The sequence below is a fragment of the Symphalangus syndactylus genome, chromosome 7, assembly GCF_028878055.3.
Source record: "Symphalangus syndactylus isolate Jambi chromosome 7, NHGRI_mSymSyn1-v2.1_pri, whole genome shotgun sequence".
Taxonomy (NCBI): Eukaryota; Metazoa; Chordata; class Mammalia; order Primates; family Hylobatidae; genus Symphalangus; species Symphalangus syndactylus.
The window spans coordinates 85,057,000-85,074,066 of record NC_072429.2 but is presented as its reverse complement, the minus strand read 5'-3'; the positions used below and the strand labels follow the sequence as shown (position 1 = coordinate 85,074,066).

The 17,067-nt window shown below is 37.8% G+C and overlaps 1 protein-coding gene across 10 annotated transcripts in view; it reads right to left on the bottom strand.

The window, feature by feature from the left end:
- WWP1 (WW domain containing E3 ubiquitin protein ligase 1) overlaps positions 1 to 17,067 on the bottom strand; it is a 122,521-nt gene that overhangs the window by 44,176 nt on the left and 61,278 nt on the right. For 9 of the 10 annotated variants that reach the window (XM_055286676.2, XM_063643381.1, XM_063643378.1 and 6 more), the window contains one exon: positions 10,393 to 10,729. In XM_055286676.2, coding sequence (XP_055142651.1) covers positions 10,393 to 10,729 — 337 coding nt within the window. Of the gene's footprint in view, positions 1 to 8,296; positions 8,316 to 10,392; positions 10,730 to 17,067 lie in introns of those variants that run through there. The other variant, XM_063643385.1, reaches the window with a different exon arrangement.

Below are 17,067 nucleotides of genomic sequence, written 5' to 3'. Positions count from 1 at the left end.
CTTCTCAGTTTAAGACTCTTGTTTTCAATTTTAAAATAGAATAACCAGAACATATTTTCCTTTTTCTTAAACACAAGAACTCGAGAAGGCAGTGTTTCGGAAGGGACATGAGAGAGTATTCCTGGGGTGCTGTCAATGTTCTCTTTCTTGACTCGTGTGATGGTTACAAATGTGTAATTTGTGATAAATCAGTTTCATCTATATATTTTGAAGGAAAGTACTTTTCTGTGTATGTGTGATGTTTTACAATAAAAGATTCTGTTTTTAAATGTGAGTGCTTATCAAGAAGCCCTAACTTGGAATGGTGAGTTTTGATAAGTTGTCCTGCACCAAGAGGGAGGCTCAAGGATCTCCCATAAAGAATCCAGCACTCTTCCCTTCTACCTCCCTTCCCCATCTGCAAAGTTTTGAGAGAGGATCAAATAGCTTTTCCCTATTATTTGTTAATATGGTAAATTTATATTTTCAAAAAAAAATTTTTTTTTTTTTTGAGACGGAGTCTCGCTCTGTCCCCCAAGCTGGAATGCGGTCGCGCAATCTTGGCTCACTGCAAGCTCCGCCTGCCAGGTTCACACCATTCTCCTGTCTCAGCCTCCCAAGTAGCTGGGACTACAGGCGCCCGCCACCACTCCCGGCTAATTTTTTGTATTTTTAGTAGAGATGGGGTTTCACCATGTTAGCCAGGATGGTCTCGATCTCCTCACCACGTGATCCTTCCACCTCAGCCTCCCAAAGTGCTGGGATTACAGGTGTGAGCCACCACGCCCGGCCTATTTTCAAATATTAAATCAATTTGTGAGAACCCCCACCAAAAGAACCCAATTAAATTTATTTTTTTATTAAGAGTGCTTATTTTCTTTAAATTATTTTTATACATGATAACCATATATACCGAAACTACTCCCTAGTTTGCACCCATAAACACATACATACTTAAAATGACAAATGCACACAAAAAAGTAAAAAGTTTGTTTAGTCTGCATCCAACAAACCTAAGTCACAAAATGCTTAAGTAGTAACCATAAACAATAAAGATTCCCAAGTTCAGAACTCACTCGGGATCACAAAAATTATTAAACTTGCCTATTATATCCTACACTGGAACACTCATGATATTCAGTACTGAAAAACTTAGATATTTCTTATAAAGCATTGCACTAAAATCAGACAATCTGAAAGTTATGATTTACTTTATTTGTTTATATAAAAAGCTCACGGGAAAGAAGGAGTTAAATATAAAATTTCATTTTAAAGGCCTTTCAGGAATATGTCTAACATGTACCAATGGGCTATTCTGTATGCAAGCTTAACTACCAAAACCAAATGAATACCTAAAAACCTGATCAAGTTTCACTTTTGCTATTTTTAGGTAATAATTCCCATAAGCAGTCCTTGAATTTTTATTGCTATCCTATAGCAAAATTTCCTGGTTTCAACTGTATCTTCACAAATATCCTTTACTATTTTTAATTTAGCTTTAATTTTTTATCAAAATTACATATACTTTCAGATAGTTTAAAATATACCTTCATAGCTATATAATTATATATACCTTCACATAGTTTAAACAGAGTCATATAGTCTATGAGACTTATTGCAAAAAAAAACACTACCTACTGTCTCTTTCACTTCATTTTCCACTCCCCAAGGCAACATTTTCAACTGTTTCAGTCCATTTTTTTGGTATTTACTTCTTTTACTTATTAACTTCCTTGACTTATTGTGATTTGTTTAATTTCAAACATAACGTACTGACTTTTTACTAGCAAAAGTGAAGCTGCAGGTCTCTTTCCTGCACACATACACATCTACCTCGTCCCAACCATTCCAAATATACACGTATGTTGTACCTTCCCTTACAGTTATCATTATGACTATGTAAACTCTCCCCACAGCTGAGCCATGGAACATACCCTGATTTCTTTTTTTAAAAAATACTATTAGCTAGAAAAATTATCTCCACTTCCATTTGCTTATTGTCTACATTCTTATCGTTAAACCCCAAATACTTTTCCAGGTGCATAAATCTCCTCTTAAAACGTTCAAGCTCATTAGCTGTTCTATGATTGCACCTGCCTTCTGATTAGCTTCTAGTCTAGACTGAGTGCTGTCTGAGGCCACTTTGGGCTTTCCTTTACCATTGTGCGGCATTCCTTTCACTCCTCTCCTAGCAGACCCTCTAATTCCTGCATCCAATGTCTTTTACTTTCACTACCTAGTTTTGGGAAAACATAGTCCTAAGAGCTTTCTAAGACAGGAGACATAAGAAGTGAACTTTTGGAAACCTAGGATATGGAAAAATGTATTTATTCTACACAAACACTAAACAGTGTGGCTGGATACAGAATTGTATGTTGGGTATAATTTCCTTCAGCATTTAAGGCATGGACCCACTGTCTTCCACTGTATTCTAGCTTTTCATGTTGATTCTAGGAAATCTGATGCCATTCTGATTATTATGAAACCTGCTTTATTTTTTCAATCTCTGAAAATATTTAGAATTCAATTGGCCCCAAGGTACTAAAATTTTCACAACAAATTGTCTTAAAATAGATGTTTTCATTTATCATTCTGGATTTTTAGTGAGCCTTTTCAATAAAGACATTTGTGTTTATTCTTCAATAAAGAAATTTGTGTTTGTTATTTTGTTAAGCACTTCCTCCCATTTTCTCTCTTTCTAGAACTTTTCTTATCAGACTGTCTGAACTGGTCCTTATGTGTTACTCCCTGGCAAATTGCTTTACCTTTATCAGTCAAATTTCACACTGAATTAAATTTCCAAGAGTTTTTTAGTCCTTTGAGTATTCCATTTTTATAGCATTGAGTTCTTGTTGTATGTATATCTACTTTTATCCCTCAGAGGATATTAAAATAGTCTGCTATCTTTTTTTATTTTTTTGAGATGGAATCTCGCTCTGTCATCCAGGCTGCAGTGCATTGGTGTGATCTCAGCTCACTGTAACCTCCGTCTCCCAGGTTCAAGCGATTCTTCTGCCTCAGCCTTCTGAGTAGCTGGGACTATAGGCGTGTGCCACCATGCCTGGCTAATTTTTGTATTTTTAGTAGAGACAGGGTTTCACCATATTGGCCAAGCTGGTCTCGAACTCCTGACCTCGTGATCTGCGCACCTAGGCCTCCCAAAGTGCTGGGATTACAGACGGGAGCCACCGCGCCCAGCCCTAGTCTGGTATCTTAAAACAGTATTTTCTAGGTTGTTTGTTTTGATCTCTATCTTTCAAATTAAGAGGTTTCCCTCAGATGTCTAATGAGAAGAGCACTGACGACTGGGAGTTTTATGTGCTTGGGTGGGGCTTGTGGATTGTGGATTAGTTAAAGAGTGATAATAATGGGGCTGTTTTGTTAGAGAACAATCTATATTAGTATTTTCAGTGTTTTGGGGAGGTCTTCAATAGAAGATACTGTCAGTCTCCTGGTTGAAGAGGTAAAATCCTGGTTGTCAATATTCTGAGATCTGTGCTGAGTGTGTCTTTGAAAATTTACTTTACAACCTTCTTCACTTATTAACCTTTCAAAGGCTCACTTAAGTCTGCTGATTTAGGACAGTATCTCTGACCTCCAATGTGCCTGGTGTTCCCAAGTGTCAAGTATCTCCAGTGAGGAAACCCCTAGGCAGAGCAGAAGTCCTGGGTGCAGGGAAGGGAATTAGGGTTTCTCAAACATTCAATCTTGCCATTTACAGTGTCATCTTCACTACCACTTCCAAAGGCATCCGTGCTGCCAATGCATATTCTGAGCTTTTCCCACTAACCGGCCAGAATCCAGCTCTCTTGGGTTTGCTAAGTGAGGTGCACTTAACCATCCTCCAAATGACTGCAGCCCCCACCAACAGCTTGATGGCAACCTCATGAGAACCCCAAGTAGAAGCACCCAGCTAATGCACTTCCTGATTCTTGATGCTCAGAAACTGTGTGAGGTAAGTTTTGGGGTGATTTTTTATATAGCAATAAATAATACACAAGGAAACACTACAAACCATTCAAAAGAATTAAGGGAGACCTGCATGTTAGACCATACGCTCCACAAAGTTTGAGCCTTCATCTGTTTTGCTAATCAGTATACTAACAGCACCTAGCACAGAGCCTGCCACAGACAAGGAGTTTAATAAATATTTGTCGATTAAATATTTGGTCAATGTGTGAATTTACTTGTACTGATTTGGAAATATGACTAAGTTTTTTTTAAAAGCAACTGAAAAATTATATACAGTATGATCCTATTTATGAAAATATTTTATGCAAAATAATAATTTATATAGCTGCTCTCTAGCCTCTTCATCCACTTTTATCTTGTCTCATAGAACTTGTCACTATCGGACATTACTCAATGAGTTTTTTTACATAAGGCCACTGTTTGTCTTCCCACTGAAATACAAGCTTTACACAACAGGTGCTACACAACAGAGCCTTGAGCTCTCTTGCCCTACTGCACACGCCTAGAACAAGGCTCTCAAATATTTGCTGCTGGAATAATAAGTAGAGACACCACTCTCAGTGGTGAGTTTAAGAAGTATTAATATTTCTATATGACTTAAATATTGTATTTGGTCATGTCTTAATTTTGTAATCAGAAACAGTTTTAAAATTGGGGGAAAAAATAAACACAACCAAGCCCTCCATCCATATAATGGGCTATGAAGTCCTTTTCTGTTTTATCCTGAGTTAACTTCAAGTATTTCTAATTTACCATTTAACAAATATTCAGTAAGCACTTACGTTCCAAGCACAATGCTAGTCACTGATCTTGTCAGATCACTTCCAGATTTCAGTGTTTTTGTTCTAAATAGAATTTGTCTTTCTCAAACTAAATTTCTTGCTACACAGAACATTATATTCAGAACTGCTTTCGGTTATCTTATTTCTAATTTTCTAGACCCATAGAATGCACTTTATTAGATCTATAATGCACTAGATAAGAAGTAGGCAAATTTCTACAAAGAGCCAGATGGTAAATATTTTAGGCTTTGTGAACCAAAGGTATAATCAAGACGATTATGTAGGTACTTACGTAAAAAGAGACTCCTACCCTGCTCCACCCTCTCTGGTTGTGCTGGGGCATCCCGGGTTGTGGGCATGTTGTGTACCCAGTTCCCTCTGCTGACAACATTCTCAGAACACAGAGTTCCTGATCCACAAGGGAGCAGCCTGGCCAATTTCACTGTCTGCCCCAGGGACTCCTGAATCCCTGTGTGTGCCCTTCTCTCCTCCCCTGGCAGCTGGCCCAAGGGGAGTCACCGTGCTGAGATGTCACTCCCAGGGTATGTGTCCACTGCTTGGGACCTGGTAGCTGCCAAAAGTGAGTCCCCAGAATGTGGTGGTGACCAGAGCAGGCCTTGAGCAGCAATAAGGGAGGAAGGTACTTTTAGGGAGGAGTGGTACAGGGGTAAAGGGGGCTGCGCTGTCTGTCTCCATGACTCACAGTGGCAGCCTGCTAGAGCTGTACCTATAAAAGTGGTGCGCTGGATTTGGCCAGAGACCAGATAATCCCGTAGTGAAAATTCATGAACACCCCTCAAATAGGTGCAAATTACCAAATTACTGAGAATCCTCGATAGAACTCTAATTTATAACTGCCACACTTCACCTTCAACCATAACCCTCTTCTGCCTAGTATTTAGGAACGGTCTCTCTGTCTCACTAAAACATTATATACAAATCTTCAAAACCTAGTACTGAACAAAGACTTTGCTTAAAAAAAAAAAAGAAATGTGGAAGAATTTTGAAAAATATATTACAATAAAAATAATAAAATTTGGTGACTGGGCAACTGCTGGCTTCAAACTTAGATAACAGGGGTTGGCAGTAAAACTGCTGCCTTGTCATAACCACGATCCCACAGTTAATCCTCTTTCTGTCTAGTATTGGCCAATCTCTCCCTCCACTGACCTACTGCATCAGCAGATCAACCTGTCGGTCTCTTCCATTTTACAAAACAATCTACCCCTCAGTTCTGTATGTCCTCTTGCTCACTTCTTTCAAACATTCCTCCTTCCCTTTGTCTTCACAGAGAAAGAGTTTTCTACATTAGTTCACACTCTTCCAAAGAGTCCTCTATCCCACTTCCTCCCCCCTCATTCACTCCCAACTCACAGCAATTTGAATACAGCTCTTATTATTTCCCTGAAACCACACTCTGTCATAGGTCAACAATAAATAAACTCTTTGTAATTAAGTTCAATGAGTGCCTTTCAGTTCTTATCTTACTAGAATTTTTCAGTGGCTTTTGACCTTGTTAACCATTTCTTCCAGAGGCATTTAACAGCCAGAGCTTTTGCCCAATTGCTCAGTCATTCTAAATCATTTAATGTAGCACAAATTCACTTATTTAACAAATATTTATTGAGTGCCTGCTATACGGTAGGCACAGTTTTGAGCACGAAGAATATAGAAACAGACAAAATAAAATCTCCCTTCAGTCTAGTGGAGAGACAACAGATAACACTGTGTATCACTAATTTAAGTGCTAAAAAGAAAAATAATAAAGGTTACATCATGCTGATTAGAAGAAGCCTACTCAAAAGAGTTCACACTGACTCCATCTATAGTAAGTTCTACAGCAGGGAAAAGTAATCCATAGTCGAAAAAATTAGAATAGTGATTGCCTCAGAATCACAACTTTCTAGGGTGATATTAATGTTCTATATCTCGATAAAGATTTGAGTTATACAGACATACACATTTGCCAAAATTCATCAAAATGGTACATTCAAGACTCATGTTTTTCTTTCTTTGTAATCTTTATCTTAAAAAATTTTTAAACATATTGAATTCCAGTTAATGATTTGCAAGCTGAAGTGTTGAGGGCAAAACATATTGTTGTCTGCAACTCAATGAAATGCACTAAAAATCAGATGGATAAAGAGATGAAGAGATAAGGCAAGCACAATAAAGGGTCAGTTGTAAAATCTAGTGGGAAGTGTATGGGTTTTCACTGCAAAATTATAATTTTCTGTACATTTGTAAATTTTCAACATAAAATGTTGGGGAAAATAAGGCAGGGTACGGGAATGTGGGGAGACTGGCTTGATTTGGACAGGAGACTCAAAAAAGGCCTCTGGAATGAGGTAACATTTTAACAAAACCTGAGTATATTTTAGAATACATAAAAGAGCACATGCAAAGGTCTTTAGGCGACATCATGCTTGGCATAACACTCAAATGTTATCTCCAGGCTAGAATACTCTTCTTCAGTTCTGGAACTATACATATAACTGCCTCCTTTGTACACGGCATGAGGTACATATATCAACTGGATGCCCTACAAAATACAGAACGCTTTCTCTTCACTCTCCTACCCTAAGTCCAACATTCTATCATTATTTCAGTCAAATATGCCAGGACCCAGTTGCCTAATCACTATTTAGGGGCAGGTGGGGGGGTGGGGATTCAGAATGTATTTTTAATCTCTCTGAAAAGTACTCAATATTAATACACTGTCCAATTTTTCACTGACGCATACTTTAAATTAGATTTTGATACACAGAATTTTTTTATTTCATCACATATCTCTATATACAGTGAATTAAAAAAAAACTGTGGAGAGTAAAGGGTTATTTAACAAAAGAACTTGAAGTAGCAGTTCTCAACCTGGCTGTACATTACAATCAACAGGACTGAGGCACCTGTAATCCTATCCTGTTGTTAGCTAAATGACTCAGTAAGTTACCAAACAAAAGAAAACACAGGAACTAAGGTAAAATTTTTAAGCAAAGAGGGAAGATGATGTGGAGTTGAAAACTGCTGACTCAAAGGGTTACACAGCCTAGTGCTGTGTATGCCAGAAGAATCCACCTTGGTTCCACTCTTTTTCTATTCTATCTCCCCACAACTTACTACCAAGACGCATCTTATGTCAACCTAAAATATTAGCATTTACCTCACTTCAGGCTCTCTTAATTTCTCCCCCGGATTAGTGGCTTTTAAACTTTTTTTGATCACAGTTTACACAGTAAGAAGTGTGTTTTATATAAATATCTCTGTGTATACCAGATTGCTATTTATCTACTGATTTTACTTACACACACACACAAAGAAAAACAAACTTTCAGGAAACAATGCTTATTCTTACTACATTTAACATCTTCCAATATTTCCTATTCTCGCCTATATTTCTTTATTTCATTATGTGTTCAAATGCTGGTCATAACCTGTTAACGGGTTGGACTCGACAATTTGAAAAACACTAGATTACTGCAAAATTCTAATACAAAGATCATAAGTGGTGGCAAGTCTGCTGAAGCATTTATCTGGTCTCAACAGAATTAGGTTTATGTACTTACTGTTTTGAACTGGAATGCCGGCTTCCCTCATTTATAAAACAGCCTGGCTGCTATCCCAACTCCTCAGCTGTCTATACCACTGCAAAAATGATCTTAATAAAAGCAAAGAGGATTATGCCACTCCCCTGCTTTACATTCTTTAATGCTTACTCATGGTTTTCAGAAAAAACTTCCAAACCCTTTGCAATCACACAAAATTCTTCACAGGGCTGTTTTCTCTTCAGCATTATATATCTTGCTGCCTCAAATGATGAACTCAAACTATAACAAAATAATAATTTCTGGGTTCAGCATACTCATTTTCATGGGTGCTAGGGATCTGAGTGTGCAGTCAGCTCTACTGAAAATGAAACTTCACCACTCGTGCCTCCACTATTTGCTAACTCCTCCTCTTCTTTCAGAATCCACTGAAGTGTCACAGCTTTCAGAAACTATTCTTTGACGTCAACGGCACAGGTAACTCCTCCCACTCCTTCTCTGCATGTGTTCCTTGTCATGGCATCCTAAACTTACCTCTGGCATAGCTTTAATTGTACTGTATACTGGCTGGTTGTTTACTTCTCTTCCCCACCCCCACCACTTAGACGATGAGGTTCTTGACAGTAAGAATAGCTTCTTATATGTCTTTGCCACAGTGACTGGCACATGAGAGACCAGGATAAATGACTAATTTACCAAAGATGGGACACAGGACAAGAGATTTTTGAGAGGAAAGGAAAGCTAATATAGGGTCTGAAACATCAGCAGGAAACAGAAGAGGGAAAAGCAGTTGAAAATAAGCTCAGAAAAAAGTCTGGCCTGAACATATAGATTTAATAGTCAAAATGATGCAGAGCTGGCCAGGCATGGTGGTTCATACCTGTAATCCCAGCACTTTGGGAGGCAAGGCGGGTGGATCACGAGGTCAGGAGTTCGAGACCAGCCTGACCAACATGGAAAAACCCCGTCTCTACTAAAAATACAAAAATTAGCTGGGCATAGTGGCGGGTGCCTCTAATCCCAGCCACTCGGGAAGCTAAGGCAGGAGACTCACTTGAACCTGGGAGGCGGAAGTTGCAGTGAGCCAAGATAGTGCCATTGCACTCTAGCCTGGGCAACAGAAGTGAAACACTGTTCCAAAATAATAATAATGGGGAGTGCTAGATCTACTAGGGTAAGTACACAAAGGAAGACCAAAGGCTGAAACCATAATTAAGCAGTGGACAACATCAGATGAGCCAGTAAAGGGCACTGAGGAAAAAAAAACAATTCCAAAAAAAAATCAAGGTACACTAACATAGTGACTGAGGTAACAAAATGAAGACAATAGTGTACAGACATCTAGAAGTGCAGTTTCAACAGCTACAAGAGTTGACATTCTGATCACTGTAAGCTGTGTTGGAAAGCACGTGTCCATATTTTTATTGCAGCACCTTCTGACTGTATTGTACATACTGTACAGGTTTACAACTGTGAATCACTAAATAAGCTTCTTGAAGGCAGAGACAATTAATAATTAATTAATATTAGTATTATCAGTGCCAAAGGTCAAAGAAATTGCCAACTGGAATAAACATATAGAATACTCTTTAAAGAAAATCATGGGAAGTTGAATAATTATAATGAGAAACTTAAAAGAAATTAAGAATTACTAACCAGCAATGAAAAACTGCGTTTTTAATAGAGCCAATCGGCAAGGTTTGTGACTCCCCAGCACTCAATATTAGCTGAGGAAAAGAAGAGCTATTTGCTCTCCAGCATGAGGTCTGGAAAACAGATCACCAAGGATGCCAGAGAACTGAGGATATTATATGGAGTATCATGGTCACTCTTATGAAAAGTAAAAATAAACCAAGAATCAAATCAAGAGGGTCTTGCTAATTAACATCAGCTTTTTTCTTTTCCCTTCGTACTACATATATTTCAACCAGATGAGCAATTGTTCTTAGTTTCAAAAAGTACTTGTTTTGTAGCAAGTAAATAAATAGTATGATTCAGATCCCAACTTAGATTTCAAAGTTCTGAACAATGAAAACATTTTATACACACATTCAATAGTCGTATGTTAACAGAGTTGCTACTTAAATGCAAGTCAGACGTTAAAAAGCTTAACATACCCTGATGGCAAGGTTTCTGTGTTGGCATTCCCAGACTGCTGCCGTACAGGATCCATACACCCATCTGGCTGTCGTGATTTGGCTGCTTCAAAAGCAGAACTACTTCTAGAATTAGAGGTGTCAGGCTCTAATATACTTCTAGCTTCAGATCCCAATTCTGCACTGGTAGAAGGAATACATTCATTGTTTTCTGAGGAAGTCAGTATTTCTTGAACTGGAGGATCTTCAGCAGTAGTACTAGTGCAATTTGGAGACAAGGCATTTTCTTCAGACACTACTGGAGTACCCGTGACAGACGCATTATCAGTTGGTGCAAATGAGGATGATTCTCCATTAACTGAGAAGGGAAAATTAATAAAATAATCTATCAAGTAATGATAAAGCAATCAATTACCTGATCAATTGACTACACTTATTCAGAGCCTAATCCAGACTAAGCAACTACAATTCATTCTCCAAACAGCAGACAAAGTAATATTTTCAATATATATGACAAAAAATAAAATGGAGATTTTTTTGTTGTTGTTGCTCAAAATTTCAGGGATGAATATGTAAATGATAAAAATTTAAGTATGTATAATAATAACAAACTAAAGGAGAGAGGAACCAGCATTAAGATAATCAGTGTTTTCCCTCCAAATCATCAATTCTGAGAGGAAGTCTGTATGGGCCATCTAAACTTTGAAAAATGATCCCTTTCAATCGCCCTTCCCTTGTGTAAGTGGTAGCTAACATCAAACGAACTGTTTTACCAATAGTACGAACTGTATGATGGCATCAGTTCTTAAGATAGTACTATAGGGGTTGCAAGAACCCATTCTACACTTTTTCAAGAAATAACCCAGTATTGCAATCCAGTGACAGAGTTTTCCTAATTTTCATTTTAAGTGTGATTGATGTAGTTCGACTACGTGTCATTATAATAATGAGTCAAATTAAAACTGTAAGGGTGAATAGATTACAGAACAAAACCTACTGGAAGACCATATATCAAAGTTCTAATGGAAATGGCAGAGGCAGACATAATCACAAATTTTAGGAGAATTAATGACAAAAAGAAAACACTCAGATTAAATGCTACTGGACATGGCCAAAGAAGTACCCAAAGATGTAAGAAAGAATGGTGATAAAAGAGCTTAGAAATCATTCCAGATACAGAGAAAAAAAAAAAAAAAGTAAGTAGAAGAAAATGAATTTTAGTCAAAAGACCCAAAAAAAAAAAAGATCAGAATTTCCTAATGCACCTGATAAGACTCAACTTACTGAAAATATAATATCTAAGTCCTCATCCTAGACTTACTGAATCTCTAGGGGAAATCTCTAGCAAAGAACCTGGGGATCTGCATTTTCAACAAATGCATATGATTTTTTTAATCGGGAAAGCTGGAGAAACCACGAAATATACCTTTCCAAGTTTTATAAAGAAAACATGTTTAATATAAATAACATTAGAAATACCACATACAATTTCATATCAATGAGTTTGAAATTAGCTAAACTAACTCAAGGGAAAGAAAAAAAAGACAAATCAGAGCAGCAATGGAAAAGGTGATGAAAGTTCTAATACCATCCCTCCTAAAGGCCCCAGGCTCAGAAAGGTTTTTGAGAAAATTCTATGAAGTCTTTATCGGATAGATCATTCTTATGTTATTTAAGGTGTTGTAACACATTAGGGGAGAAAAAAGTGAAAAGGAGTGTCCTAACTCATTCTGGGAAGGTAATGTAACCTTTCAAAGCTGAAACAGAACAACAACAGAACAAGAAGACTATAGACTAACATCATGTATAAATTCAAGGATGATTTGATATTAGGAAACTACATTAGAAAATCTACTGTTAGCAGATTAAAGGATAAACATCATATGATTATTTTCAATACAAACCAAAAGCATTCAAGAAAATCTTGGTAAAATACCTGATAAGAAGAATCAGGAAAAATTCACAAGTAATCTAGATTATCTATCACAAACCAACAGTCATTAATATACAACAACTGTAAAACATTTTAAGAACTTTTTTTTTTTGAGATGGTGTCTCGCTCTGTGGCCCAGGCTGAAGTGCAGTGGCACGATCACAGCTCACTACAACCTCCACCTCCTGGGTTCAAACGGTTCTCCTTCCTCAGCCCCCCAGTAGCTGGGATTACAGGAGCCCACCACCACGCCTGGTTAATTTTCCTATTTTTTGGTAGAGACAGGGTTTCACCTTGTTGGCCAGGCCAGTCTTGAACTCCTGACCTCAAATGATCCACCCAACTTGGCCTCCCAAAGTGCTGGGATTACAGGCATGAGCCACTGTGCCCAGCCTATTGAAAGAACTTCTATTAAGATCAAGAATAAATTAAAATCAGGGCTGGGCACAGTGGCTCACGCCTGTAATCCTAGCACTTTGGGAGGCTGAGGCGGGTGGATCACAAGGTCAGGAGTTTGAGACCAGCCTGACCAACATGGTGAAACCCCGTCTCTGCCAAAAAATAGGAAAATTAGCTGGGTGTGGTGGTGTGCGCCTGTAATCCCAGCTACTGAGGAGGCTGAGGCAGAAGTATCACTTGAATCCGGGAGGTAGAGGTTGCAGTGAGCCAGGATCGCGCCACTGTACTCCAACCTGGGCAAAAGAGCGAGACTCCGTCTGAAAAAAAAAAAAAAAAGAAAGAAAAAGACAAAGAATAAATTAAAATCAGCAACAAAACAAGGAAGATCACAATTACCATGCCAATTCAGTATTGATTATATGTGACAATCCATTAAGAAAAGTCGTAACAACATTGGAAAGAATATGGTAAAACTCACTTGTAGTGAAAATGACAAACAGATTATTTATTTAGAACACACAAGAAAATTTTTTAAAAACCCCATTAGAACCAATTAATTGGAGCCAAAACATTTCGCCAAAATGAACAGACACAAGATCAACAACAAGATTACATTCAAGACCTATCCAAAGAAAAAAAAAATTTTTTTTTTTTTTTTTTTTGAGACAGTCTTGCTCTGTCACCCAGGTTGGAGTGCAGTAGTGCGATCTCAGCTCACTGCAACCTCAGCATCCCAGGTTTAAGCGATTCTCCTGCCCCAGCCTCCCAAGTAGCAGGGATTATAGGCGTGCACCACCACACCTGGCTAAATTTTTTTGCATTTTTAGGGTTTCATTATGTTGGCCAGGCTGGTCTTGAACTCCTGACCTCAAGTGATTCCCCAGCCTGGGCCTCCCAAAATGTTGGGATTACAGGCGTGAGCCACTGCACAACTGGCGTGAAGAAAACACTTTAAAAAACATTACTAAAAAGAATGAATACAGACATAAAATATCTCTCAATGGGAAGATTCAATATTGTTAAAATAATAATAAACAATAAACAACTCTCCTTGAAACGCAAATGTTGGTGAGATGCAAAGCACTAGGAATTCTCATTCACTGCAGTGGGAATGCAGGAGTACAGCCACTTTGGAAGATAGTTTGGCCGTTTGTTACAAAAGTAAATATACTTTAAAAACACAACTCACCAGTCTCACTCCTCAATCCAACTGAACTGAAGACTTATATTCACGTCAGAGCCTGCACACAAATGTATATAGCAATGTTTTTCACAATTGTCAAAAACTGAAGTAACCAAGGAGCCTTTATAATAAGTGAATATTTAGTGATAAAAAGAAGTGAGAAGTCAAGCCACAAAAAACATGGAGAAACCTTAAATGCACCTTGCTAAGTGAAAGAAGCCAATCTGAAAAGGCTACATACACTGTAGGACTCCAACTATGTAACATCCTGGAAAGGACAAAACTATAGAGCCAGTATTTAAAAAGAGTGGTTGCAAAGGGTTTGAGGGATAAAGAAATGAAACAAATTTTAGAGTAGTAAAACTATTCTGTATGATACTGTAATGGTGTGTACATGACAATATGCATTTCTCAAACCCACAGAACCAGTACAATACAAAGAAGGAACGTTAATGTAAGGTAATGTAAACTATGGACTTTAATTAATAACAATGTATTAATAATGGTTCATTAATTGTAACAACCATATCACAGTAATGCAAAATGTTAGTAATACAAAAACTGAGTGGGGTGGGAGGACATATGAGAACTCTTTACAATCTCCCCAATTTTTCTGTAAATCTGAAACTGTTCTAAAATATAAAGTCTATTAATTTAAAAAACTCTTAGAAACAAATTATTTCTATTCAATAATTCAACAAATGTTGGCTCTTCAATACTGCTCAGAACCGCATTAAGATGCCACAATAATATTTGATTGGAGAGATTACTGTTCATATATATCAACGGTTCTTGACTAGGGAAGATTCTGCTCTCCCCACCTCCAAAGACATTTAGTAATATCTGTAAATGCATGTGGTCATCACAACTAGGAGAAGGTAAGATGTTACTGGCACCTAGTGGATACAGATCAGGAATACTACTAAACATTCTATTAATATAATGCACAGGACAGCCCCCTACAACAAAGAATTACCTGGGCCAATATGTCAATAGTGCTGAAATTGAGAAACTCTGATACCTATGTGCCCATCCACGTGGCAGTGTGCAGCCTATGGTAGTTGCAAAATAAACATCTGTTGACAAATGGATATAAGAAAGACTGAACAGATAAAGCCGAAAAAAGAAGGAAAGGAAAAGGAAAGAGGAAGGACAGGGTGGTAGGCTCCCTGCTCATGCAGAAACACGGGGCAAAAAATTAAAATCTTATGTAATAGTTACGATAGCAGAAGCTTATGCAAACCATCTCATCTCCTCCACAAGACATAAGACCACACCCACTGACTTGGTTTCTTAATGAACGTGTCCCAAGCCTTACTTTCAGCCATTATGACTTCTGGGTTACAAGACATAGCTTCCTAACTTCATGTTTAATCTTTGAGAGGTTAAGTTTCACATGAACTTGATGGTATATCCATCTCAAAGCACCATATATTTGTCGTCACTCTAAAAGTACATTCAAATAAAGAAGAAAAAAGTAGAAATACTAAAGTGAATACCATTTTTACTCCATTTTAAAACTATGACATGAGAAATAACTGCTTGCATATACACAGCAAGTTTCTTTAATATTCAGTTCACACTTGACAGTGGATGTGGCTTTAAAGAGGGTACATCATGAGGGAGTCTTCTGGTGATGCTACAGTTCTGTATCTGGATTGAACTGGTGGTGCATGAAGCTATATGTGTGACAAAACTGTACAGAAACACACACACACACACACACACACGCAGGTAGAAATGGTGAAATGTGAACAAGCTGTATGGGTTGCATTCATGTCAATTTCCTGACTTTGATACAAAATAGTTATACAAGATGTTAACACTGGAGGAGGCTGGTGAAGGGTGCATGGGACCTTCCCATACATTTCTTTGCAACTTTCTGTGTATTTATAATTACTTCAGAATAAAGAGCTACGAAAAAAATATAATAAACTTGTGATATCATTTAGTTCTGTCTGAAACTCACCATACTGAGCTCTGATCTACTTTATTAATAAAATAATAACTATATATTAGAAAAAGTTATTTTGCACTAGGAGTTATGACCACAGGAACAAAGTGGAAAAGAATATATTTTTCTTAAATACCACTCTCCAAGGACTATTATAAATGTTTTAGATTATCTCATTTAACCTCCAAAACTGTCCTATAAGGTAGTCGCATATTATCCACTTTTCATAAATTTTGAGGATGTTAAATTTGTCCAGGGTTACAGAGTTAACATGGTAAGTCGTTGAGCTGAGACACCACGTTACCTCCTGTCGGAGGCTAAGTCTAACCTTTTTACTACATCATGACTGCCTCCCATTTTAACCTGGAATACCTGCCAATCTTCATAGCAACTAAACCGTCAAATGGATCCCCTTACTCAAGCTTCAAAAGAACAGGAGGTGGGGGTGGTGGAAGCCCTCATATATAATACTGTCTTTGACAGAAATATATTGTTTGTCTTAAACCCCTTAGTATTGACCCCCAATCCCTAATCTGAAACCTCAAAGTGCCAGGTGTGTTCCAGAATTCATAACTTTTCAGAATTTAGAAAGGTAGCACTGGACAACATGGTAGCTCACCCCTGTAATCCCAACAATTTGGGAAGCTGAGGTGGGATGATTGCTTGGGGCCAGGAGACTGAGACCAGCCTGGGCAATATGGCAAAACCTCATCTTTACAAAAAATCTTAATATTAGCCAGGCATGGTGGCACATGCCTGTAGTCCCAACTATTCAGGGGGCTGAGGCAGGAGGATCGCTTGAGCCCAGGAGGTCAGAGCTACAGTGAGCCATGACGGTGCTACTGCATTCCAGCCTGGAAGTCAGGGCAAGACCCTGTCTCAAAAAAACAAACAAACAACAAAGGTAATGGCATATATATTGTATATTAAACTATGCCTGGAGGGGGTTTAGTGGCCACACATCGTGATTAAATACATTAATATTTCTGCAGCAAAATGTAGAGATATGCATAGTAGCTATGATAAATAAAAACCATAAATAGCCTTCCAACAGTTCTAGTCATTTTGCCATCAAATGAGTTTACCAAAAAAAAAAAAAAATCCTTTTGGTTTCAGAGATTTCAAGATTGTGGAACTGCAGATTAAGAGATTAAAAACATTAAATTATGTTACATAGAATATGCACACCCCTATCCCATCTCCAAAAATAAAAGCTAATTTTTGAAA